A 24,673-nucleotide genomic window follows, 5' to 3' on the forward strand; every position below is an offset into this window, starting at 1 on the left:
AAAAGACTGTGACTTCCCTGAAATGGGATACCTAGCTGTTTGAGCCCGTCTAACAGATGTGTCAAAAGACATTGCTGAACTACGTAGTATACATTCGTGTTGAGAGAAAGAATCCACACTTGAGCCATGCCGAGTTTAGCAACGCTTTGACTTATACTGATTGATGAGGTCAGCATCCCCCCACACAACAATGGAGTCTTGAGTAAGGGGTCCATTCTGTGTTGATGAGAGCCATTTTAAATACTTATTCTGTCACTTTCCAACAGAGATATATCCTATTCCCAGGAGGTCAGGAATGTGTCAGGGTGTCCATCCCTCCATCAGTATAAACAGCCTGCCATTGTCCAGTGAAAATACTTTCTCTAAACACAACACTTGCATTGTCGAGTAGGAACCTGCAAGTAAGCATTCATTGGATGATGTATACAATGTGTATTTCATACATAAGACAAATAAAACTTCACAACGCGCTAGAAGTCGCTACCTCTCTATTTAACAAGGGTACACAACAGGCCTGGGGAAACACCACTAAATGATGTCAGCAATTGACAAATTGAGCTGGCTTCAGTGAAGCCTTTTTTGATTAATGTCTTTTGAGAGGTTGATTGTTGTACTTGATGTCAGAGGTTGACTGTACTCTATTCTTAAGAGTTGGTGAGGGATGCCTAGTTGGGGAAACTGCTTAGTGAGTAAAGTTTGAGATGTTGACCCAGCTTTGAGTAGCGCTTCTGACATGAAACATTTTCACTCGCACGTAGCTTTAAATATCTCACCTCAGAGCCAAATCCCAGTTTATTTTCTTATACAGCTAAAGGCAAACACATCTATCCACACCTCAAAGTATGATTCCATAAAAAATCTCAAGATGTTAAAAGCTTCACAACCAAGGAAAAATCATGTTATTGCTAGTTTAAAAATGACATTTTCCATAAGTTTACATATTCCATGTGCTTAGGACAGAAAATGTTGATTTTGATGGCCTGTGAAAATGCCACGTTGTTAATCACACTTTGTTATTTGTGATCTGGAAAATGTGGACTTTTGTGCAGCACTAGTGCTCAGAAATCCTGTTAGTGCCAGTGACTATGTACCGCATCAACCAAAGGCAATACCTTCATTTCACACAAGCATACAGACCACAGGAGGCTGCTGAGGGGAGGACAGCTCATAGTAATGGCCAGAACGGAGCGAATGGAACGGCAACAAACATGTATTTGATACCATTCCACCTACACCGCTCCAGCCATTACTACGAGCCCGTCCGCCACAATTAAGGTGCCACCAACCTCCTGTGGTACAGACACACATGGACGTACACACAGAGGATCAGAAGCGGGAGAACTTGGCCAGATCCTTCTTCATCTCGCTGTACATGACGCTGAGACGTCCGACAGCCTTGGCGTGCTCCTCGTCCACCTCCTCCTTCAGACGCTGCTGCTCCTTCAGAAACTCATCCCAGTCTTCCTTCCGTCTGTCTATGGCCACCTGCAGCTGGGTGCTCTGAGGTGCACAACACACAATGATCTGGGTTAGGCTCGACACAAAACATTTTCAAACTAAACAAAACAATGAAACAAAATGAAAACACACTTGTTGGGAGAGATTTAGGTGGTACTCAATTCTCCTGTTTAGTGCCAAATGACCACAACTCTGGTCTGTTGTCACAATCATTGCCTGAATGTAAATGACTGTCAATGGTTAAATAACATTGGTAATTCATTTGAGGAGAGCATGCATCTTTACCTGCTGTGCTTCTAGCGCCCTCTGCTGGATCCTCTGTGACATGTGATTCGCAGCCTCCACTGTAGGAAAACACAATGAACAAATGTTACATTCAACTACTTTCTGGCCTTAACAGAAAAGTAGTTGAAATAATACAATGCAGTTGAAATTCTGTGAAACATGAATGTAATATGTATTTTTCGTTATGTTTGGGACCCCAGGAAGACTAGCTGTCGTCATTGCGTTAGCGAATGGTGATCCCAATAAAAATTAAATAAAACAATATAATAACTCAAATCACTCGATATGACAACTGCAGTTGCTAGCAATTGAAATACATGTCGTTTAGGTAAGGAAGAGAGGCTTACGTCGGGTGAGAGCCTCAAAGAGGTGTTGATGCATGTGTTCTGAACACTTGGGCAACATCTGCTCATTGGTCTCCACTACCATTTTGTTCAGGTTGTCCAGCAAACGGCTCTCTCTGAATCCACGTTTCTCCTTCAAAATCCCAAAGAAGTATATGTTAACAAATTACAATTAATCAAATCACATTGTATGTCCCATTACGTTACGATGCATCTTTCCAAGCTGCATATTTACCTCAAATTCTCTCACAAAGTAGCGGATCTCCCCTTGTATGACAGGCCTATGGTCTATTAGCCTGGACTGAATATCACCAACATCTAATGGGAGACACAATCCATAAAATCTTGTCATGTTGAGCAATTGCTCATGTCATATATTGAAACTTAATTCTAGGGCTTGCAGTCAAAACAGGGGTTAATTCAATTTCATCCCAATGAATTCATGAAGTGTCCCCAGAGAAAATAATGAAATATTTTGACATATGAACAATTTACAGTAAAATAATCTGAATTCATATTAACCCGATGTCAATTTAGGCCTGAATTGACTGGGGGGGAGGGGGGAGGGGTAAAGGAAATTAGATAAGGAAAAGTAATACTTACTCAGAAAACTAGCGTTTCTATTGGCCAGGTTCAGCAAACAGGGCGGGACTTACCTGCATTTGTCCAATAGAAACGCTAGTTTTCGTTGCAACTAGAACGTTTTGCAACTGTTCTGGGTAATGGATTACACCATGAAGCTGCCTAAACAGATCTGGGACCAGGCTAGAGGCTGCAAATTGTATGCGTTAATACTACAACACATGACTCTCTCGAGTTGTGCAGGCTAGCTAGCGAGTTTTCTGCAATTAATAACTGTAACACGATAATGAACTCACCTTTGGCTATCTTGTCCATAGTTACGCGTTAATACACAAAAATCAAATAGTTACTTTAAACCTCGACAACACGTGAAATGCTTTGTTTAGCAGTTGGTTAGGATAGAATGAGCTTGCTAAGCTATCTTTCAACCTATTTTCGACAAGGTAGATATTTACATGCAATTTATCATATGCGAATTTGCAAATATTTAGCTCCAGCGTAGCTTAAATATATTCTATAGCAAAAACCTAAACTGTAACTGTTGTCAACTGATTTAAAGTCAGCTGATACAAATTCTCGAACTACTTCCGGGTACGAGGTCTTGGCTCAAACCAAACCTCCCAAAACGGGGGCCACACTTACATGAAGTAAATTCTGAGGTACCTGTACAGTCGTCACTATAATACATGTATAAACGGTAGGTGTAGCCTACATATTTAGCATCACATTTCCATCACCAACGGTTTTATGATCGCTCTCTCTCCTCCCTCTGTGCGTGTGCGCGTACGTACGAGTGTGTGTGTGAGATGAGGCGTTTAAATTGCTTTATTGTCATTGATTAATTGTAATTTATTCCAGGGCAATGCAATGATAGTGATGGAGGATAGAGATCTTGCATATGAGTCAGGACTACAGATGTCAGTCTTGCGCTATGGTGTGGCTTTATAAGGGAATTCTCTGCATACAGTTCAATTAATTGAAGTGTATGTTAGCAAAGATAGATGATCCATTTAAATCCGTAAAATACACACATAACGCCACCCCATTCTAGTTGATGACAGTAGTAATTATAGGGATTGGCCATCATTTTGAGGGATTTCATCAAGTAATACCTTATTGTGTGTGGCTGTCACATGGATTTAGAATTTGAACATTATGCTGTGTGTGCAGTGTCGGTCATAGCAGGAAATAGTAGATATGTGAATATAAATTGTGGACTTTCAAAGACAGATTATCCACTAGACCTCCCAACCCCTTGGTTTTGTGCATCGTCCATTCAACCAGTAAACTAAGTACTATAATATTATGGGCCACTGTATCCTCACAAAGCTGACCAAAAATGATGAATATGTACACATGTACAATTAGCCTAGATTATTTAGTGGGCTTGTTCTTCAAAAGTCATGCAGATATAATATAAAGAAAAGTTTGAGATCACTTAGTAGGCTATTTCTTCTGTGTAGAGTAATACTTCAGTTTTTTACAAAAAAAGTGTGCTGCCTTAATTTGCCACTAGGTGGAAACAATGTCCACAATGTCCAGTCTGGTTAATGAGACCCTGTTTAGTAAATTATTTTCGGATAGAAAGTTCATGACGTTGAACAATTGAAATGCAAATATATTACCTCCTCTCAGTGTAGGCCTGTTTAGAGACAAGTACTCCTGGCTAAAAAAAAACACATTAAGAACATAAACATATATATATATATAGAATGCATTAATAAAGGGGTTTGCTTGGGGCTAGTTTTGCATGTTCAGACGTCAAACATTTGTTTGAAAATAAGTGCCTGCTATTACTCAGAAATGTCACTTCCACTTAAAAGAAAGTCTTCAGACAAGAGCTAATTCTCGTCCTGACCACATGATTTAGATAAATAAGTTGTTATCTGCATCATTGATTTTGATCGCCGTCTATTAAAGAGATTGCAGTCATGAGATGTTCGTGTGCCGACTGATCAACTGCCATCGCAGAGTGCTCCAGGGTCCATCGACCAAGAGTGCATTAGAAATCTTTGACGTTTGTGAAAATGTTAAATCGATTGCATACAAACAAGGTCAGATACAACATGAAAGTTGGACAAAACAGCACTTATGCAGTATGACAATGACATAAACTATTACCCTGTTGTGTTTATAATGTACATGTGCAGTCAAATAATATTTTGATTAACTGCACAGCATTTCACAAATGATGTATCAAATATTTTGTTATACTTATTCCTCTATTTAATTAACTTGTTTCATTTGAAGTATGCGTAATATGCGTAATGTATTGTAATGTAGTACAGTAACAGAATTTAAGAGTATAACATAATTATAGTTATGATTAAAAATGTAATGACATGCTAAGAGCCATGATATTCAATCAAAAATGAATAATCACTGCCAATTTGCTCATTAAAGAAGAAATAAAGCAAACATAATTTACAGTTGTTGAATTATACATATTTTTTTATTTCAAAAGTACTTCCACCAATAACTGTACATTCTGGTTTGATTGACTTTATGTAAAAGGATGAAAATGTTTTATGTTCTGTAGTTGACAGTGAAATAACACATCTAAAGAAATGAGTGAACTGAGCTAAAGCCACAAAAAAGTGCACGATTGTGAAACTGAATGCACCTCATTACGTGATTTTACTGTATCTCCACTGTTTGGTGGAAAAAGTACTAAATTCTCATACTTGAGTAGAAGTAGAAAATAAAAGTAAATGCTATACATGAAATTCAAGAAATGGCACTGTCTTTGTCCACTGTTATCTGCCAGGATTGTGTTCCAGTAAGGTTTGCAAGTGATTGGCCCTTGTATGAGCCATATCATGCGTATACATACATCTCTCTCACAGGTCTATTAAGTGAATTCAGTGACAGTGGTGGTCTCTTCGCTGCACACTTCTGTTCTGAAATAGCAAGGCTTTTCAAGGGTAGATAACACAAAGTGGGGTGCATTCAAATAGTTGTTAAAGAAAGTCAAATAATAAAGATAGTCAAATAAAAATGTTGTAACAATGTTTCCTGCGATATTTCTAAAATAAATAACATGTTAAATCTTCATTAATAAGTTGTGAAAAATGCTAAATATTTTCACAATGTGAAACAGGTTTTATGAGACAATCCTACAATTTTAAACGTGGATAAATATTTAGCAATACATTTTGTAATGTGCAATTTATTAAATCAGCTACAATTGTAATTTCCCTCCATAGAATGTTGATTTGTCTCCCATAATTTTGTTCTCATGAACCACAGCCGTGCTCTTCCATTGCTCTTCAGACTGCAGTAACGTGGCTGAGGTCCTGGAGCATTGAGTCCTTAGACAAACGGTGAGTGTTCTGTGGGAGGTCTGGATGAGTGGTTTACAAAACATACCCATCAGGCCTGTTAGCGTTGTGACGGCTTAGAAAACACAGCTCCTTTTTTTCTTCTTCTCCACACAGCCCCTAACGACGGTGCTGCTCACATTACCCAATGGGTATAATTATTTTGCATTACATTGCTCTCTGTTCCTCACTCTCTCTCCACCTCCTCTCTCTGGCTCTGGTCATGATCTCTGGGCCCTTGGAGAAGGCCAGAGGGACCATGGTGCTTGGCGTTCACAGCACGCTGAGTGCCAGTGACTGTGGCTCTGAACAGGTGCCGGTGGAAGGGGTCGGATGGGTGGGATTACTCACTGCCTGGGCGGGGGCCCCTCCTGCCACACACCCACCTGCCCCCCTCTTCTCCTCTCTCTCTCAGCCAGTCAGCCAGCTCACGCTGCTCAGGTCAGTGGTCCTGGTGCCACTCGCTGCATCCTGGAGGCTACTCCTGAGCTGCCCACCTCCACCATGTCAGAGAACGAGAGAGGCCCCGGGAAATAACTGGAGCCCCGGTAATAGTGGCACCTCAGGAGGCATGGCGGAGCATGACGCTGCCCTGCTGTCATGTTCTCCCAGGGCCAAGAAAGCAAGGGGCCGAGTGGAGGAAGGCAGCAACAAGCAACATGAAGCAGCGGCAGCCACGTAGCTCACAGCCTGAAAATCAACATATGTAGTCATCATGTGCTTTTTGGGAAATTCTTTTTTTTTTCGCCAAGCAACCTTGTCAGCCGCGTCTTGCGATTTGTAAACTGCCCCTCCTTGGAGTGGAACGATTGTGTCGTTTACGATTAGTGTTCTCAGCGGGCCCCGGTTTGGGGCTGTCCCCAGGATTAGCGGGCCGCTGCGCTGTCACTTCTCCCACGGGGCCGTCCACCGCAACTATAATCCAACCAAAGGATTGCCTCATCCGAGTGCGGCGGTGTCCAAGTCAACTGCCGGCAACAGGCAGGGAGAGGCCCAAACCTGTTGAGGCAGACCCTCCCACACCACGACGGCAATCAAAGTGACAGCCACAGGAGAGAAAGTAGGGACATTTTCTTTGCGTGAGCGAAATAAGTCCCCTGGCGGAATACCCCCCCAAACACTTCTCCTTCTACCCCTTTACCATGTTGGCGGAGGAGCGGGGGCCGGTCTTGACGGTTGAGAAGTTTTTTGTGGGGCCGTGATTTTCGACGTGGGACAGAGGGGGCGCTCGGGGGCGGCTGTGTTTGGAGTGGTGCCTCGTCAGATTAGATGCATGCTGGCTGGTTTTGATGGCCAACCTGGACAGACAAGCCCTGCCAGGCACAAACTGCTCAGGCACATGATGTCAGGAGGACAAAAAATTATCCACCGCGAGACCAAGGAGACAGATGACACCCAGCAGGAAGCGAGAGCCAAATCTGTAAGCATCCACAATCCAGCTGGCTAGCCCTAGGGTACCTGTCTCTCTGAAGTGGAATCCGCATCACCCCATGAGCTGTCAAATTAGCTCACAGGACTGGAAATGCTGAAAAGATTTGGCCCCTATAAAATGTTATTAATTCATTTTTGCTTCCTGTCCTGAGAAGACAGAAAAAAACCACAAAACAAAAACAGAAGTGTGTAGGGAAAAACAGAAGTCAGGCCTCCTTCTGTGTGGACCTGTGGAGGAACACACCGTAATCCCAATGCATGCATAGACACATAACACACACACACATATACACACACACTTTATATTCACACACAAAAACACAAGCAGACGTACATGCCAAAACACACGCACATACAGTACACATGCATGCAACTGTGCGTGCACACACCCTCACGCACAGGACGATCATTCACACGCACATGCACACACAGACTCACATATACAGTGCCAGGGGGAAGTTTACAATTACTGCATGTGTTAAGCAGTCACCTGGGAGAGATGCACTGTGTTTGTAGAAAAACACATTTCCAACAAGCCTTTCCCTCATGTCCTTGTTCTAAGAGAGTGGCAGAAAAACAGACATTTAAAAAGATCTTATCAAAATGTTTATTTTTTAAATTATTTTTTTTACAAATAAACAGATTTTTTGTTGAGACAAAGGATTGATCATTTGATATTTTATTTGAATCAAATGTAGGTCTTGAAATGAGTTACATTCGATTAATATTAATTTGCTTGTGCTATACACAGGAGGCACATTTGAATGTGGGGAAAATAGAAGTGAGATTTTTACAGAAGCAAATACAATTACAAGTTAAAGTACAGAATATTTAGTGAAAAATTTCAGATTTCAACTGTATGAGAAAAAATATTACAATAATAGTCATGTTAAATTACAGTACTCTTGTACTTTACATTAAATAAAGAAGACCATAAATAATGTGTGGTACACATTACCCAAAATTTAAATAGATGGAGGCACAAGACAAAACCTGGCAGCAAAATGTCTCTACCTGCTCTAAATCTATCAGTGGAAGTTTTAGCGCTTGAAAGCGAGCTCTCCACTACCATGTCCAAATCCTAGCAGGCACATTGCCACCCTAATGGCCGCAGCGGGTCGTCTTTGGACAGGGCAGTACAGTACACCCCTGAGAGGGGGACAAGTGACTGCCGTCCCTGTGTGTGACGTGACCCCCTTCGGAGAGGCGCGTCCTGCCAGAGAGAGACGGGGGACAGTGGGACGTAAGATGGGACCTGACAGGAGTTTAGCGCTGGTGTCCGCCAAGGCAGATGACGGCGGCCTCCTTGAGGGAAAGGCTGTCGTCCGTGCGTCCCACATCTCAGAGAGTTGTTGCTCTCTTTCACTTTCTTGCCTGCCGTCTTCCCTCTCTCTCCCTCAGATTCGGAGGTCTGTGTGGTAGGAAGGAAGGACGGAAGCCCTCAGGTCAGGCGAAGCTCTGTGGTTGTCCAGATCTACGTTGCTGCAACATGTTGTCTTGTAGCTTACATGCAGTAGCCCTTCAGCAATGACAGTGGGAGACAAAGAGCAGTGATAGCGCTCAGGCCTCCTTTGACGCGTGTGTGTTTGTGTATGTATGTGTATGTGTTTGTGCCCCGGTGGGAGTGTATCCTTATGCATGTGATGCAAACAAATGTGTGTGTGGATATCAATTTGAATGCGGGTGTGTATGTGTGTGAGGATGGACGCAGGCCAGGTTTCTCCCGAGGGAGGCATGGGAGTAGCAGCTCCAGTCATTCATCCTGCTGGCTGGGGGAGAGTTGTCACTGAGCAGATCGGGGGGCTACGAGCCACGAGGCGCTTCACTAACATCTCTCGCTCATCCCTCTCTGTGTGTCCCTGGAGGTGATCTCCAACTGTCTTTGACTAAACTTCAGCCATCCTCAGCTGACAATTTTTATGAAAGGGAGTGAAAGGGAGATACTACCAGGGTAACGGAGGGTTCGAGGGCCTATCACACTGTGTCACCAAAAAAAGCACAACAACAAACTGATGGCAAATCCACACTTTTCAACTGGGAAGAATGCATTTGGGTTCCCACATAGTCCCAGGGTGTTTTTATGAGTCACTCGGCATGAGGCTTTGGAATTATCCACATTAACTATACTGTCAAGTATAACATTACATAGTATACAGCATCAACTGTGCACCATGAAATTGATGGTGGCTTTTCTGACAACATCACGAAAATCATGCATGGGCATCAATGGGGCCGGAAGCCGCGCTTTGTTGTGATTCTGAGCGGTCAGATAGCTAGCAACAATGACAAGAAACTGCCATGTGGAGAATCGTAGGTGGCTCGTTTCAGCTCGTTTTATCTTGTTTTTGATACCATGTCTTGTTTTGAGGTGTTTTGACTGAATTCATGTCAATGCTAATATGCCAAAACTTTGCCAGCTACAACTTAAACAATGTATTTGAGAGACAACAAGTGCTAATTGAGACAAAATAGGGTTTACATGTTGTTAACAATCTAAGCCAAACCTGTCTGTTTTGCTGCATAGTTGCGCACATTTCTGTTTTGTTCAACAACCAAGGGTGTTCAACTTTTTCTTGCCCAGGGCCCCCCCACCCAGGCAAACCAGTGACCCAGGGACCCCCATGATGCATTAGCAAAAAATCAGGTGAATGATAATGGCAATGAGAAGTAATCAACATTTTAATATGAATAGATTTGGTAGATAGTTTTTTCATTATTTTGACATGCCCACATTATAATTGGAAGAGGAAGTGTAAACTCTAACATAGCCTATTAGCTAGAAAGGGAATTCCAAACACATTTTCGCTAAGTGCAGTTGTTTAACTGGTTAGCCATGTGTTGGCCAAGCCAAGAAAACTTACCATCAGCCATTAGCATTTGCCGTACTGACAGCCTATTCGCTGTTGCTTTTTCAAAGCCTATGCCAGACACTCCAGTGAGTGTAATTTGCTCAATATTAAGAGTTGAGAAATAAAGTTGACATCATTAGAAATAATATATTCTTCTCTTTTCTACTGTAGGTTATGTAATCCAACATCTGTTTATTCTATCGAGGCTAGCGATATTTAAAAGAAAATCCACATATATTTTTGCGAACCCCCTGCAGGATAGGGCTGCGGAGCCCTGGTTGAGTACCCCTGTGCAAAACAACCAACCCGTCTATAGTCTTCTCCACATAATACCAAATCCATTCAAGACTAGGCGCCTAGTACACCTGCCTTGCTAAAGATCCATATAATTGCCTTTGCAGTGCCGTAACCCCCTGTGAAATGACATTATGGCAAATAACACACCCCATTAACACGGGAGGCACAGGAATCATTTACTTGTGTGTGTAGAGCCGGGCCATCACATGCTCACAGAAAAAGCACCCACCATGGATCTTAAGCTTGAATGAATGGTCGCAGAGCACAGCATGACAGCTGTGAAAGTCACAAGGGAAGTCCACAAGGGCCGTAAGGAAGGCAAAGTCTTCGTGCCTGCAAGGACGACTGGGGAGGGTGGTGAGCGGCGGTGGATGGGGGTGGGGGGCTGGAGGAGCACATTGGGCCCATTATGATACTATCATTTCCATAGCGTTGTACCCCTGTATAACCTCCGCCATCATCCATCCAGCCCATCAACAGCATCTTTGATAGCGCACCAGTCTGCTGCTGCCCTTTGGGCTTCTGGGGCCTCTGGCGCACAGTTCAAAGCGGGCGGTTAGTGTCGACGAGTCGGTGTGGTGAAAAGCCAGCGTGTAACGAGCATTAACGTAAGTGTGGGGGAAACATGAGATAAGACGTGGGCTTTGTTGACGCTCGACCCCCCCCCCTCCTCGGACAAGGAACAACACTCTGGCTTTGTCCTGTCTCATGCGCGCCGTCCCCGGGTTGCAAATGTCAATTTCATGCAGGCCTCGGCCATGTATGTTTTTCAAAGGAGCCAGCGATCAGCTGTGTGTCATGTGCAGTTAAATATAGCTTGACTGAGGAGCTCTCTCAGTAACCTACCCCCCAACATCCCTAGCAGTGACTCCTTCAGCAGTGTCTGAGCTGGGCAATGAGTGGTTGACTGCAGGCCATTTGAGCAAGGATGGTGGATGGCTGTAACATGTCCTGTCATTTTTCCAAGACGGACACATCTGCAGGACATCGTACCTCTTGGTGTCCCCCGGTCCTGTTCTGTATGTCCCCTGGGGTGGTTGCCGGGGGTGACAACATGAACTAATCCCTGATTGAGACTCAGGGACAGTACCCTTCCATGCTAAGAGTTCAAGACAGTCCTAAGTGAGGAATGCACCATACTGGAGGCTATTCCACAGAGGAGCATAATCAATTTCACAGCACATGCTCACTTAAATAGACTCACTCTGTGTAATTTGGCAAATTTGCCAGTTGCAACCTTTGAACAATCATTTGTCTTTCCTTTATCCATGGCTGTTTGACACAGAACATTTTGCATGTTGACTATATGCTAGCTAACACACTGAGGGGCGGCTGTACAAACCCAGGTTATGCTTGTTTCTGGTCTAAGCATGTTCAGCAGAATGTATCCATGCAATGTAACGGCCCCTCACACTAACCACAAACACTAAGTAGTACACCCAGGAACTGGCCTTTAGGAGCAGCTCGGGAACTACAGTATATTACTGGACCAACAAAACATCACAGTTTTCCAATAATCCACAAAATATCACATTGACACAGTTTTTATAAGAGAGGATGCCCAAAATATGGTCTAACCTTTCATATTAGTGACTTGAATCGCTGTACTTTACCTAACCCTTTCATATCAGTGACTTGCATAGCTGTACTTTAACTAATACTCAGAGCAGGCTCACTGAGGGGTAAGACTGAGACCCCAGCTGCCACTCTGTCCATGACCCCCCCCCCATCATCACCCCCCTCCTGGTCCTGGGCCAGTCCTGCTGTGGAAGGTCATGTGGTGTGAGAAGGGGGAGGGGGGAAAGAGAGAGAGAGAGAGAGAGAGAGAGAAAGAAGTGAGCAGTGAGTGGAGCGGTCGGGTGAGCGAGGGGGCGTCCCCTATGCCAGACTGCAGCTTCATGCCCCCAGTCCAGAATCAAACCAGTGAGCGGTGAAGCCCACACACACTCTCTGATATACACACACACACACTCTCTCATACATATACACAGACACGGGAAACAACCAGGCATGAGTAAAAGGTGCACTTCTGGTTCATAATCATGTCCTGTCAAGGTTAATCCATTAGCGCCATTACGGCTGGCTCCCTTTGTGCCCAGGCTATGCATTATCACCATGCTCAGTGAGGTGGACATTGGGAACTGTCTATTGGTTTGGCTTAAATGATACAGTCAACCCAGAGTTAAAATATGCCAAAGTACTGTCATTGTATCAAGTGTTTTTGGGGAAAAAGTGTAAATGCAAACTTTAATACAAAATGAAAGATAAACACATACTATTCCTGTAAACCCCTCCTTCATGCATATGTATTTATACTACTGCACCAAAGGTAAGCAGGTCAGTTAGGTAACACATAATTACAGTTAATCATATCAAACTTTGCTTGAGTTGTTCTTCTAAATATGAATCAGGAGTGTTTTTTTGCATTAGGGAAATGTGACAAGATAAGGAGGGAAACAGTGCTGGAAGAGGGGGATAATTTCACTCCAGGTTTAAATAAATTAGTCACCCCGAATTAAAACCTGCATTGTAATAAGGCAGAAATTATAAATGCACAGCCAGTTGATGCATATGCAGATGAGCCGAGGAGAAATGGTAATGAAGGTGTTGTTTTTGTTCCAAGGGTGGTCATTATAGGGTATTGCTGATGGCATTGACCCCCTCATGCCCTCTCTCCACCCAGGAATGCATCTGAGGCTCACTACCATCGCCATTCTCTCCGCTTATTTCCCTCGCTTCCCTGGGCAGTGCCATTTCAAAAGTACAGCCCTTGTCAAGGGGGCTTCAGACGCAATTACTTTTGGTATCACTTCTCGCAGAGAAGTGAGCCCCCTCCCCCCCGAAGACATCCTATCAAAAACCATTAAGGCAGGAGGGCATTCTAAAGTTAAGTGGCATAGACCTGTGGGGTAGAGAGGGAAGGGTGCATTGAGTAGGAGAAAAAATGTATACCTAATTTGCGATACATTCTTCAGAATAGAATATGAGGGCACAGAATGGCCTCTCTATGCCACAAGGCCAGAGTGCAGCCGATAAAATGTCCTGGAGGATTCAATTCCCCGGCAAAATGTATGGAGAACCACTTCCATATTGGTAATATATAAACAATAAATCTCTAATAATGTGTATGTTATTGCACCTCTACCCCAGTGACTCCTTAAAGCAGGGGTCTATATAAAAAAAGATCAAGACTTTTGCAGCTTTAGAAATAGCGCAGGACAAATCCACACTTGAGAACTGAGAGGCCCATTATTTAAACTTATCCAGACAGGGAAGTTTGCTGTCTTCTTTGCTTCTTGCACCGTATGCACTCCTCCCATCCCCCTCGAACTCACCACGTCCCTCTCACCCCTTGCCCCCAAGCCAAATCCACAACCCCCTGAATGAGCGCATGAAAACACACACACACCCAGGAAATCAGAACGCGGCAGCCAGGAAGTGTGTGTGCAGCTGAGGCAGGTTGGGGGAGAGAGAGGGCGAGCGAGGCAGGCTAATTCTGGAGCAGTCTGCCATCCGTGCCTGAGTTTAGGTGTGATCCCATTGCCCCGGGATGCACACATGTACTTCAGCACCTAGGCTGAATCAGCCGCCCCTCTCTGACTGACGAAGTGAGTGAGTGCGTCTCGTAAACTCCTCGCCACACACCTGGGCTCCTTCTGTGCTCCACGGCATGGCTGTACTTGCACCCCAGAGAAAAGAAAGACAAAAAAATATATAACTTGTGACAAGATTAGTGTTTGCCCCCCCATTCAGTGTTTACCTCCCTGAAGCTTGCTTATAATACTGAAGCTGCATTAAGACTCCACGCTTCTAATATAGAAGCTCAACATAAACACTACAGACAAAGAGAGAAATACACCCAACCTTGGAATGTATCCCCTGCTCACCTCAGTCTCACACGATCCTCTGCACCTTTAGAGAGGAGAGGAAAGTGCAGCAAAATAACTTTCCCAACTTGCCCTCAAGCCCTGAAAGTCTGAACCAATGACTGAACGTAAAAGTGTGCAAAGAAAACGACCCCCACCTGCCTGATCATTGCCTCTGCACTTGTAATTGCAATTGACAATCAGATGCCATCTTTAAGGCACATGGTAGAACTGTCACTATCTGTAAGGGGAGGATAAGGCAATGCCTGTCACAAGCGCTTACGACACGTTAACACGCCCCCACGCAGTGTTGATTGTTTCATTTAATCAATCAGGGGCAAACGTACCGTCGGATGCGCCGCTCTCTCGATCTCATTAACAAGACAAACTATTTTTTGTTGCTGACATGGCAGACTCGGACTAACACCGTGGGGTGTTATGTGATGGGAATACCCCACCACATTTGCCTCTCATTAGGAAGATGGTACTAAGGCACCAGTTATTGAAACTGCCTGAATCTGTGGGAACACACTTCCTTTTTTACAAGTTCAGATTGGCACCATTTACTTCATGACAGGACTTATTGGCAAAACTGCTTTCATGCCACATGATCTTGCTTGTGGAACCTGTGGTTCTCCTCACTGCACTTTAAACGGTAAGACCCAGTAGAGCTGTCATTCATCAGATAGTTGTCTGTAGGGCGACTTCACCTCACCTGGCCCTGGACTCTGCCCCCATGCCCTTCCCACAGAGAAACCCCTTGTGGCCATGAAGAGGAGTGAGCAATAGGTGGCGCCTGGTCAGGTTCACACACTTAGAGATGACTCCTGGTGAGAGTTGAAGTCATCAGTGAACCCTGCTGATCCACCGAGCCAATTGACCCCTGAACTATCGCTGACCCCTCAGGGGGTGGGGGAAATAAAGGCTGCCTCGTCTGCCATGTGGGGGAAGATCTCAATGTGAGCTCATTGTGGCAGTCCACCCCTGTAGAGGAGGCAACCTCTGTCTTCAGATGACCGGGGAGAGGTTGATACTAATTGGGCTGTCTTGAGTTACCTGCTGTGGCTTCATCTATGGATTTGTCTTGGCTTTGGTTTGATCATCAGCTGCAAAACTGGAAGACCTAATGACACGGCCATTTTGACATTACGGCAATAGTCACGGCAGCACACAAAACATCTGAAAAAGTCATTTCAAGTTCGTTGTTACACATCCTCGAGTTCGTTGCGAATCCATGAGTTATAAGTCTTCAAAGAAATCTTTGTATAACTTCCAAGTTTGTCTACGCAGTATAGATGCATAAAACAAAAGCCCTCTTAAGTTCAGTCTCCTCAATCTAGCGGACACCTCAAAGATAAAGCGTGACATGCTGTGTTAAGCTTCTCTTCAGCAGCAGCAGCAATAATATCTAAATGGAACTGAAATAAACAACAGGACAGTGGTTCTATTATGGTCCAGTAGTGCAATGTTCTTTCTTATCTAGTCACAAGGCCTGCTCAAATGACTGCAGGATGTTTGCTTTCACAAGTTTACACTTTCTGGAACACACAGCACTTTGTTTGCTGTTGTTTAATCGATGGACCCACCAAATGTTAAAAACAAATTCTTTGAATTCTACATAAGCGATTGATAAAAAACGAAACAAGATGAGACTCATGAGATGAAGATTATCTTTGTTTCCCTTTGATTTTTATTGGCACAGGACAACCTTCTGTAGACTTAAATAACACAAAAACATAGCATTAACGCAGCAGCCGTCATAAGGAAGAACATATCAGAAAACTAGGAGGACCAAGAAGGGTGTATATGACAAAACACAGGCTGGATGAAATTGTAACAATGTAAACCAGTTAACAGTTTGACACACCAGATAAAGTTTTCACAATTAAGACAAAGATTACCCAACTATTTTGTTGTGCAAACACAGCGATTTCAATATATATATATATATATATATATATATTAGCTGTGATTCCTACCACTGACAGAGCTAATGGCTAAATCCAGTCTGCTGTGTGAGTGGTGCGAGTGTGTATTATCGCTCGGATGTTTTCGTAAAATGATTTCCCACCCCCTGGGCCCCTCTCCCCATGGGTAAGAGGGTGAAATGACACACAATGCGTGGCTGTCACCCAGGGCTCTGGCATTGGACAGAGGCACGCTGTGGCCTCTATGGCAGCTGGTAGTCTGCCCTCTGCCCTTCAGCATCAACACACAGATTGATTCGAGTGACTCTGATCTGAACTAGAGGCTGCTGCCCACGCTGCTGGTGGAACAGCAGCTTGAGAAACTAAGACTGAAGAATAAATTCATGAGGACGGAAAGTTGATAATGGACCTGGGATCTGTGGTGGATGATGATTACATAGTTGAACACAGTTGGGTAGACTGGAACTATTTTGTTTAAGTAACATGTTGAGACATTGAAATTGCAGACTTTTTTTAAAGCGACATTGCAAACTATTAACTCACTTGTACTTTTTAATAATAATTTTTCACAATCTTGGCTTAGTTTAAATGGATAGTTCACCCAAATTACAAAATTACATTGGTTTCCTTAACCTGTAAGCAGTCTTACAGGTATTACAGCAATCCATGCTTTGTTTTTAGTTTCCCTGGCACTGTTTCCACATGCTAACATTTCAGCATTTGGGCACAAATCTCAATCAAGTCAAGGGACTGATATTAGCCCATTTAGTGTATCATGTTTAAATCATCCAAAGTATCTAAAATTGTTTGTGCAGTTCAACAAAATCATAGATGATTTGAACAAAAAATGCTAATATCAGTTCTATGACTTGAATGGGATTTGTGCCACAAATGCTAAAACATTAGCACGTGTTAACAGTGCATGGGAAACTAAACTATTGATTCCTGTAATACCTTGTCCATAGACTGCTTACAGGATAAGGAAACCAATGACATTTTGTAATTTGGGTGAACTATCCCTTTAAGTGAAAAGACAAGAATTGCTGACAGGTATCAGCAAACCCTACTGCCATTCACCAGCCAGAATGTTTTCAAGGAGCCAGTTTCAGATAGCATCACTAAAATATCCCTACACCTTGACACTGACAGCATCTGCAGTCATAAAAAAAACAGACAGACTCCCAACAACAACAACAACAAAAAGACACAGAACGTCTCGAAGGCGAGGGAGGGGCCCATACTGCTGGGTAGGTGGGGAGGATGAGATGTCAGCACCCCGCTGTTTAGCCCTCAAGTCCGCCCTGGGCCATCCTGGCAGCCAGCAGTGCACCCTGACGGGACAGGAAACCTCAGTGGTGGCCGCTGGTGTAGACTCTGTTCCTCAGGACCACCACGGGGGGCAGGTGGTGCCGGACGCCGGGGTAGTGCTGTACGTGATCGAACCACCTCGTCATGTTCATGTACTTCTCTTTCTCCTGGACGGCCAGGTCCACCTGGGACAGAGAGGTGGGACATTCATTTTTACCACTGATGATCCATACTATACAAATCTGACATTGTTTAAAAGTTGAGAATGACACTACCTTCACATTAGAAATGTCGAGCAATGTTAGGAATCTCCATTTATATTTAGCAAATGCATCTTTCTGGCTATAATTAGCTAGTACCCAAACTAATGACGCAACTCTGCTTGTAACTTAATTCACATTTCTTTCCCCACAAAACAAGTGTAATTGCTAAATGAAGAGAATAACACCAAAATGATGTGAACATATTAGACAATCCTGTTTCAGGTTCGTTGTGAGGCTGCCAAAGCCTGGTCTAAGATAGCTATACTGCACCTGAGTCTAAAATCATACCAGTTGTGTTCGGTAGCTATGATAGTCCTCCCCCTGAACTGGGCTGCTGACTGACCTCAGGACAGAGGCTAACCGCTGTGATAAAAAACTAAACTGACTCCCTTGTGGCTGGTGGCAACGATCCATCTCCGCCACAACCGCTGACATTTCTCAACATATGATCCCCTGTTTCTCTCTGTCAGCCTCCAGGGGCCAACAAACTTCTTCCTTGGCCTGGGCTAAAGACATCAATTTGCGCCTCATCTTTTCTGCTTGTGTCAAGTTTCCTCTCTCATGCCCTTTAACCATATGACTCTTTTAATTGTGAGCTCCGTTGGACAAACCGCTTTTTAAATTAAACTCTGATTGAAGTCGGCTCTGTTTGGTTATTGGACGCTAGACTTACGATGACGTGATGAATTCCGTAGTACATGAGTGTGTCGGCTAGGGTGAACTGATTTCCTGCCAGGTAAACCTTGTCTTCTAGATAACTGTTGAGGTCCTGCATGAGGGAAAGAATTTAAGTAAATTACTTTTGGTGGATCATTAAGTTAATTAGAATTGCATGATATTTTACAGATTTTCGCAGGTCATTTGGAAAGTATTTAGACCCCTTCCCTTTTTCCACATTTTTTCCCTCATCAATCTACACACATAATGACAAAGTGAAAACAGGTTTTTAGACATTTTTGCAAATGTATAAAATATATATATGAAAAATTAAAAACTTATTCACAAAAGTATTTGAACTTGAGCTTAGGTGCATCCTGTTTACATTAATCATCCTTGAGATGTTACTACAACTTGATTGGAGTCCACCTGTGGTAAATTCAATTGATTGGACATGATTTGGAAAGGCACACACCTGTCAACATAAGGTCCCACAGTTGACAGTACATGTCAGAGCAAAAACCAAGCCATGAGGTCGAAGGAATTGTCCGTAGAGCTCAGAGACAGAATTGTGTCGAGGCACAGATCTGGGGAAGGGTACAAAAACATTTCTGCAGCATTGAAAGTCCCCAAGAACACAATGGCCTCCATCATTCTTAATGTACAAGCAGTTTTGAAACACCAAGACTCTTCCTAGAGCTGGCTGCCCGGCCAAACTGAGCGATCGGGGGAGATGGGCCTTGGTCAGGGAGGTGACCAAGAACCTGATGGTCACTCTGACAGAGCTCCAGAGTTCCTCTGTGGAGATGGAAGAACCTTCCAGAAGGACAACCATCTCCGTAGCACTCCACCAATCAGGCCTTTATGGTAGTGTGGCCTGACTGAAGCCACTCCTCAGTAAAAGACACATGAAAGCCTGCTTGGAGTTTGCCAAAACGCACCTAAAGGACTCTCAGACCATGAGAAACAAGATTCTTTGATCTGATGAAAACAAGATTGAACTCTTTGGCCTGAATGCCAGGTATCACATCTGGAAGAAACCTGGCAACATCCCTACAGTGAAGCATTGTGGTGGCAGCGTCATGCTGTGGGGATGTTTTTTTAGCGGCAGGGACTGGGAGACTAGTCAGGATCGAGGGAAAGATTAACAGAGCAAAGTACAGAGAGATCCTTGATGAAAACCTGCTCCAAAGAGCTCATGACCTCTGACTGGGGTGAAGGTTCACCTTCCAACAGGACAATAACCCTAAGCACACAGCCAAGACAATGCAGGAGTGGCTTCGGGATAAGTCTCTGAATGTCCTTGAGTGGCCCAGCCAGAGTCTGGACTTGAACCCGATCAAACTCTCCCCATTAAACCTGGCAGAGCTTGAGAGGATCTGCAGCAAAAAAAACTCCCCAAATATAGGTGTGCCAAGCTTCTAGTGTCATACCCAAGAAGACTCGAGGCTGTAAGGTGCTTCAACAAAGTACTGAGTAAAGGGTCTGAATACTTAGGTAAATTTGATTTCACTTTTATTTATTTTTTATAAAATGTACAATAATCTCTAAAAAACAGTTGTTGCTTTGTCATTATTGTGTATGTGTGTAGATTGATGAGGGGAAAATACTATTTAATTTTAGAATAAGGTTGTAACATAACAAAATGTGGAAAAAGTCAAGGGGTCTGAATACTTTCCAGATGCACTGCGGAGACATAAGCCTACAAACAATTGTCTTGAGGGTCACAGAATCACTCCAATGTGGTTCTTGACTTTACCTAAGCATTTTTTGTTTATATCATAACAACCAGATTAGACATTTGAATCAGAGAAAATAACAAGTTAACCAAGGAAGTTCATCAACTATAGAAGATTTATTATTAGAGAAAAAACATGCAGGATATTTTCCTGAAATCCCTTTAATAACCAAACTTTCAGTGATGGGGTGATAATGACATATCCACAGTTAGAGACCAAATATCCAAATAAAGTCTTTAACAGTCAAAAGAGTTGAAAAACAAGATGGTGGCTGGTGGAGCCAACACAGGCCTGAAATCTATTTAACCTATTTATCTGGGAGTGCGTGATGCGCACGTATGAGTGGAGAGCGCGGTATCTGTAAGTGAATAATGCACGACCTGAGGGGGAATATGTATTTACCTGCCGTGGCATGGCATCCCCACAACTCTGGCCACTCCGGCTAGCGCAGATGCCTTACACGTGGCCCACTTCTCTCCCGACTGACTTGGGCGCCAGCAAATCTAATGAACCTTCCACAAACTGGATGGACAAAGCACACGGGGGCTGTGTGTGTGCATGCAGGAGGGGGGGGGCGCATGGTTGTGCAGGTCCCAAGGGACAGAACCATCTTTAGCACTTGTACTGCACATACAGCGTCTTGAGGGCTAATGGAGTTATTGTGCAGCCGAAGTGTGCTGCCAAGCAAGGCATGAAGGCAGCAGACTCCTCTGCCACAATCAGACCCCTACCTTCCCTACAGCTATGGAAGCCCAGCCGGACAGGAGACAGCTCCCCCTCCACCCCCACATGGAGTTCAGAACCTGGGTTCTGCGCCTCCACCCCCCCACAACCACAGTCTGTCCAAGCCTTCTTGGACCCTGTATTCACTGGGGCTACTAGACCTCACTAGAACACAAAGGTTGTGGGTTATAGCACCATGACTATTCTACCATAGTGAAGGAAGGGCACTTTCTGGTCCCAGTGAAGAATAAGTTATTGCACAAGGTAGAACATTAGCTCCCGAAGAAAAACGTGTTATTTTCCAAAACGTGAGGTTTTCTATATCAACGGTATGACTAAGGCCAGCCCATGAAATTGATTCCAAAGTGTAACTACTAAAATCAAATCAAACATTTTGGCTGTTTTTCTGCATAATCAACAAAAACTGTTCACATGGTAGATTTTACAAGTGCAAAAAAACGGATGCCCTTTCATTTCTGGGATTATTGGTATGTTGTTAAGAGTTCTGGTGAACCAGCAGGACAGCTGTAGCAGCCAGTGGGGGCACAGAGCCGGGCTCAGGGCTAACGTCTGTAAGTGGCACCATTACATTTTTTAAAATGCCTGTCCACATACACATCCTGGATCAGTAGAACTTTTCAGTAATGCCATGGCGGCATGTCACCCTGACAGTCAATGCCGAGAGGCGCCTGTCCAGCCAACCAGTGGCTTCATATCACTTTCACGCTGTCGACAGCCACAGCGGCCCCCCCATTAATGACTTACACTGTAAAGTGTGTACCCATCCTGGGCTCTCATCTACTGCTTTGCCCATCTCGGCCATGTCACTGAAGGGCCATATATCAGACTAGATTCATGTCCCCACGCCTTAATGAGCCACACACACTGTCTGGCCATGGCTGGTGGAGCATGGGTTGGCGAGTTTGGCTCAGGGGCTTCTCCCAGGCCCTGCTATTCTAGACCCTCTCCGTACACAGCTCGCCAAGCCTGTCTATCCCATATGACAGCAATGGTAGAAAAACAGTGGGTCCACATTTAAATTGGACAATAAAACTGACTACGATAAACAGTACCAATGAAAAGTTTGGACACGCCTTCTCATTCAATGGTTTTTCTTTATTTTGACTATTTTCTACATTGTAGAATAATAATGAAGTCATCAAAACTTTGAAATAACACATATGGAATCATGTAGTAACCCAAGAAGGATAGTGATGGAGTGTTGCATCAGATTACTTGGCCTCCACAATCACCTGACCTCAACCTCAATTAAAATGGTTTGGGATGAGTTAGACTGCAGAATGAAGGAAAAACAGCCAGCAAATGCTCAGCATATGTGGGAACTCCTTCAAGACTGTTGAAAAAGCATTCCAGGTGAAGCTGATTGAGAGAATTCGAAGAGTGTGGAAAGCTGTCATCAAGGCAAAGGGTGGCTACTTTGCAGAATCTAAAATCTATTTTGATTTGTTTAACACTTATTTGGTTACTACGTGATTCCATGTGTTATTTCGTAGTTTTGATGTCTTCACAATTATTCTACAATGTAGAAAATAGCAAAAAATAAACAAAAACCCTTGAATGAGTAGGTGTGTCCAAACTTTTGACTGGTACTGTATTTTTTATTTATTGACTTTCTAATTTTGGATGATTTGAAGTTGTAAAACGTTGGAGAATAATCTTTACTATTGTTTCTACCTTTAGTATGGTCTTGATATCTTCTTTGTGGCATCCGTCCACTTTGGTGACTCTGTACTCCAGCCACTGCTGCACTACAGCCTTGTGTTCTGCTGACCCACCCAGCAACTCGGGCTGCTTGGCCTCCTGGACCAGGTGAGTGGCAATGGTCACCAAGCCGACCAGAGCTGGTCCATTAATACTCTGGAGGACTGGGACCTGGATGGGAGAGAATGTCAATGTGTACATTTAGTATTAGCCTGATAAGAGTTATGGACACAATGTCAGTATTGTAGTGACTTGTCAACAAGACAGTATTTCAGTGCTTACACATGCAGTCACGTTGACTACACCCTGTGACTTGTATGTGTTTCTAACACTGTAATGAAGGCTGTTGAGTCAGTATAGCACTCCACCGAAATGAGTTAGCCAGAAATCGTTGCCAACCTAAGACTGCTATCAAATGGCACAAACAGGCAGCAGATTCATTCAATGTTAGCTTAGCTAGCTGGCTAATAACACAGCTTAGCTCAAACATGATTATACATTTACTCTACAACTTATATGGGGTAAAGTTACAGCTTCGTTGTTCCTAAGTGACCTGCATTCGCTAAAATATAACTAGCTAACATGCTACTGTCATTATCTTGTTAACTAGTAACGTTAGCTTGCTTTTCTAATGAAAGTATAGTGGCATGCTAACATTAGCAAGCTAGCTACCTTCGTAGCTAGCATGTGCTCACGACTCTTAACCTACTGTTCATGTGGTAAGCTCTATTTTATTTAGCACATATCGATAACTGTAACCGAAACCATTAGATGGCAAATTCACCTTCCTATCCCCCTGAGTACTGTATTTGTTAGGCTTTTTCAATCCTAAAGCCTTTTCCAGCGAGGATAGCTCTTTCAACGACATCTTTGCAAACGATGGGACAAGGGGGATGGCACAGGACTGGTTGAAATGACTCACTCCTGCCCACTAGATTTAAATCGACATTAAATTCAGCCAATAGTGACATGAAAAGTGGCTATTATTTCGTTTCATTACGTTGCATCAGATCAAAGTACTTTATAGTATAGGAACATTATCTCCATGAATGTTTCGTTCCATAATAATGTATTTATTATGTAGTTAAAACGTGCTTACACACGAATTAACAAATTAAGAATGTTTATTTGTTTAATTTATATGTAAAAATTAAACAATTAAACATTGTCATATATATCTTAAATTCTACCTTGATTAATCCAAAAATATTTCAGCAGAGTAAAAATTGCACACACAGAAAAACAACTGAGGTACATTAAAGGTTTTCAATTGGTGGATGGATAACTCATGTTTACAAATCTTGGTATTTGGTTAATATAAGGCATAGTGTTAACTGAGAGGTTTTAATCAATTCAACTCTTGTTTTGTATGTGAATGTACGCCTACATAAAATACTAGTCTCATTTGAATTCAGTCGGATCAATTAACCTTTTCACACCAACCCTAGCAGTACATTTGAGTAATTTAGCAGACGCTTTTATCCAGAGCGACTTACAGTAGTGAATGCATACATTTGTCTCCTGTGGGAATTGAACCCAAAACCCTGGCGTTGCAAGTGCCTTGCTCTACTAACTGAGTCACTTCCTATGATGTCATTCACACATCTGGCCCTCATAGAGTTAATAAGCAGAGTTTGACTGACGTGACATTTCATTATGTACGAGTCATAAGGAGACTGGCTTAGATACGTTATTTTCCAGCATGTCTTGGCTCCAGTTTATAAGCGGGTGAAGATGTGTGATGTAATACAATCAAATGTATCAATATTCTTATGGGAATACACATGTGAATAGTATAGGGGTGCCCTAATGTCTTATGGGAGTCCTCGGCACTGTAGGTCACTCCAGTAATTCAAACCCTTCCTACAGCTCAATCTATCAAACAATGGGAAGCATACAGG

At 43.3% G+C, this 24,673-nt stretch overlaps 2 protein-coding genes across 2 annotated transcripts; both read right to left on the minus strand.

Moving 5' to 3' along the window:
• Window positions 1–755: 755 nt before the first annotated feature.
• Window positions 756–3,256, minus strand: bloc1s5 (biogenesis of lysosomal organelles complex-1, subunit 5, muted). The gene is made up of 5 exons (XM_024392707.2): window positions 2,966–3,256; window positions 2,323–2,405; window positions 2,091–2,220; window positions 1,744–1,802; window positions 756–1,500 (listed from the first exon to the last, which is right to left on the minus strand). The coding sequence occupies exons 1-5, from the start codon at window positions 2,982–2,984 to the stop codon at window positions 1,327–1,329; spliced, it is 465 nt and encodes a 154-aa protein (XP_024248475.1). The 5' UTR covers window positions 2,985–3,256; the 3' UTR covers window positions 756–1,326.
• A 12,843-nt stretch (window positions 3,257–16,099) lies between these two features.
• eef1e1 (eukaryotic translation elongation factor 1 epsilon 1) lies at window positions 16,100–23,691 on the minus strand. The gene is made up of 4 exons (XM_024392706.2): window positions 23,557–23,691; window positions 22,746–22,943; window positions 18,605–18,700; window positions 16,100–17,853 (listed from the first exon to the last, which is right to left on the minus strand). The coding sequence occupies exons 1-4, from the start codon at window positions 23,638–23,640 to the stop codon at window positions 17,710–17,712; spliced, it is 522 nt and encodes a 173-aa protein (XP_024248474.1). The 5' UTR covers window positions 23,641–23,691; the 3' UTR covers window positions 16,100–17,709.
• Window positions 23,692–24,673: the final 982 nt, after the last annotated feature.

The sequence above is a fragment of the Oncorhynchus tshawytscha genome, linkage group LG29 (genome assembly GCF_018296145.1).
Source record: "Oncorhynchus tshawytscha isolate Ot180627B linkage group LG29, Otsh_v2.0, whole genome shotgun sequence".
Taxonomy (NCBI): domain Eukaryota; kingdom Metazoa; phylum Chordata; class Actinopteri; order Salmoniformes; family Salmonidae; genus Oncorhynchus; species Oncorhynchus tshawytscha.